The sequence below is a fragment of the Amphimedon queenslandica genome, unplaced genomic scaffold, assembly GCF_000090795.2.
Source record: "Amphimedon queenslandica unplaced genomic scaffold, v1.1 AMPQUscaffold_13229, whole genome shotgun sequence".
Taxonomy (NCBI): Eukaryota; Metazoa; Porifera; class Demospongiae; order Haplosclerida; family Niphatidae; genus Amphimedon; species Amphimedon queenslandica.
Window position 1 is genome coordinate 8,257 of NW_003546535.1, and position 2,203 is coordinate 10,459.

Below are 2,203 nucleotides of genomic sequence, written 5' to 3' on the forward strand. Positions count from 1 at the left end.
CTCAACAAATTAATATTCGTGTGAGCTAATTTTCGTGTTCTGGCCGAAGTCTACATACAATAGAATGGGATTAGAGGTGGTTTAAATATTGTAGCTTTAAGGTGAGCACGAAAATAACGAAATTTAATATACCTCAAAAATTACCACATGTACAGTACTACATGTACATGTACATATAATAGATGCAATGACAGTAGTACATAATGTATAGTCTCACCTTAAGATGTTTGAAGAATGCTTTAGCAGTGCTTGAATCTCCTTTTATTCTGAAGGAAACCATACCACCGAATCCTTTGGCTTGTTTCTTAGCTAACTCGTGTTGAGGATGAGAGGGCAGACCTTAAGGAAAGAAAAAGGAAATCGGTAATAGTAATAATAATAATATAGTAATTATCTAGAGTGTGTTTTTATAGCGGCAATATTTTACAGCCAAGCAATTATTATTGAGAATGCAAAGAATGAAGGAAAAATTGTAGAGCATAATTTTAACAAAACCCCAATAACTGATACTATGAAAGAGGCTAATAACCCAATCTGACTATTGAAGCATCTCTTATATCAACAATCACAATATATTACATTATTAATATAATACAATAATATTACATGCAGTTTTCCCATAGTTTATATATGTAGTTTATATACCTAGGTATTACATGTAGTTGAATATAATTATTTTTAAACATAATTATTACATGTACATGTACCGTATAGTGGGTAATTTTGGAGGGGCTAAAATTTGGCGAATTGCTAAATTTTTGGTGATTGGTGGATTTTTAATTTGGCGAATTTGTGGCCACGTGCCATTGAGCATGCATATAATGGCTCAAAATGGCAGGTTTATTTTGGAGAATGGCTATCAAAACGCCAAATTTGCCAAATTTAATTCCCTCCAAAATTTCCCGCTATACAGTAGTTTAAACTAGTTCCACTCATTACCAGGGTAAATGGTGTTCTCCACTAATGGTGATGATTCAAGATACTTTGCCACAGTCATTGCATTCTCAGCGTGAGCCCTCATACGAACGTGGAGTGTCCTTAATCCACGATTAGCCAAATAACAATCAAAAGGACTGGGAATAGCACCGACAGCTAGTATACAGGAGAATACAAGAGTATACAAAGAATATACTAGAATATACTAAAAATAACATACATGTATACTAAGGAGCATAAAGAATGATCAGTGTTTTTTGATTACATTACTAATTATTCTATTAGAGCAGGGCAATTGCAGTGAATTGCCCATTCAAAAATTTTAGGATTCGGAAAAATTACCTAACAACAGCCTAGAGCTGTCCTTTACTTGGTCTCTTTATAAATGCATAAAACGTTACAAGGCTATCGTGGGTCGGACTATTATGATATTCATTACTTGTTACTGAGGCTTGTAACACGTTGTTGGAATGAATTACATGTGATTGGTAACATATACAGTGGAACCCCTTAACTCAGGACAACATTGGGATCTACTGAAATGTCCTTATTTCAGGGGTGTCCTTAAATCAGGGGTGGTGAATAATAGTTATTAAATCAATTAATTCTATTAATTATTGTAGAGTCTAGTTTATTTCATGGTCTTATGGATGAAAATAGTCTAGAAGTGCAGTTTGTGCGCTGCTCGTAAAGGAAAGACGTAAAGTTAAAAATTATTGAGGAGGATATCAGTGTCCATTGCTAAATCTGCACAACCTCTGTGGTCAAGGTAAGCTTGTACATCCTCTAAGGACTTGATCACTTCTCCAAATGATTTCAACATGGGACTAATGGCTGTTGTTCCTCACCTACCTCTTCATCTCTGGCATCAGCATCATGGGATTCATTGAGTATGTATTGATTTGTAATTTTTTAAAAATAATAATAATATCTAGTCTAATGCATAATAATTGCCATTATAACAAAGATTAGATCTAAATCAATTGTTATTTTAACCCATTGATCATCAGGACCACACCCACTGTCCATTCAAGAGGATTCCGTTTTTCTAAAAGTGTCTGTATTCCGTATTTTCGGGGGTCCGTTTTTTAGGGGGACTTTTGTACAGCAACAGTAGGAAGGGCGTTTCGTTGTACAGCTGCTGTCCGTAAGTCAAAGGTGTCCGTAATTCAGGAGTGTCCGTAGGGAGGGGTTCCACTGTACAGATTTTGGTGTTTTCTTAAAATGGTCGTAACTTGAAAAATTGAAGTCGGAATCAGCTCAAACT

The 2,203-nt window shown here is 35.1% G+C and overlaps 1 protein-coding gene across 1 annotated transcript in view; it reads right to left on the bottom strand.

Annotated features, from left to right (window-relative positions):
* The window catches only part of LOC100634864 (putative cystathionine gamma-lyase 2), a 15,439-nt gene that overhangs the window by 432 nt on the left and 12,804 nt on the right, over nt 1-2,203 (bottom strand). The window contains 2 exon segments of the mRNA XM_019999876.1: nt 218-339; nt 940-1,092. Coding sequence (XP_019855435.1) covers nt 218-339; nt 940-1,092 — 275 coding nt within the window.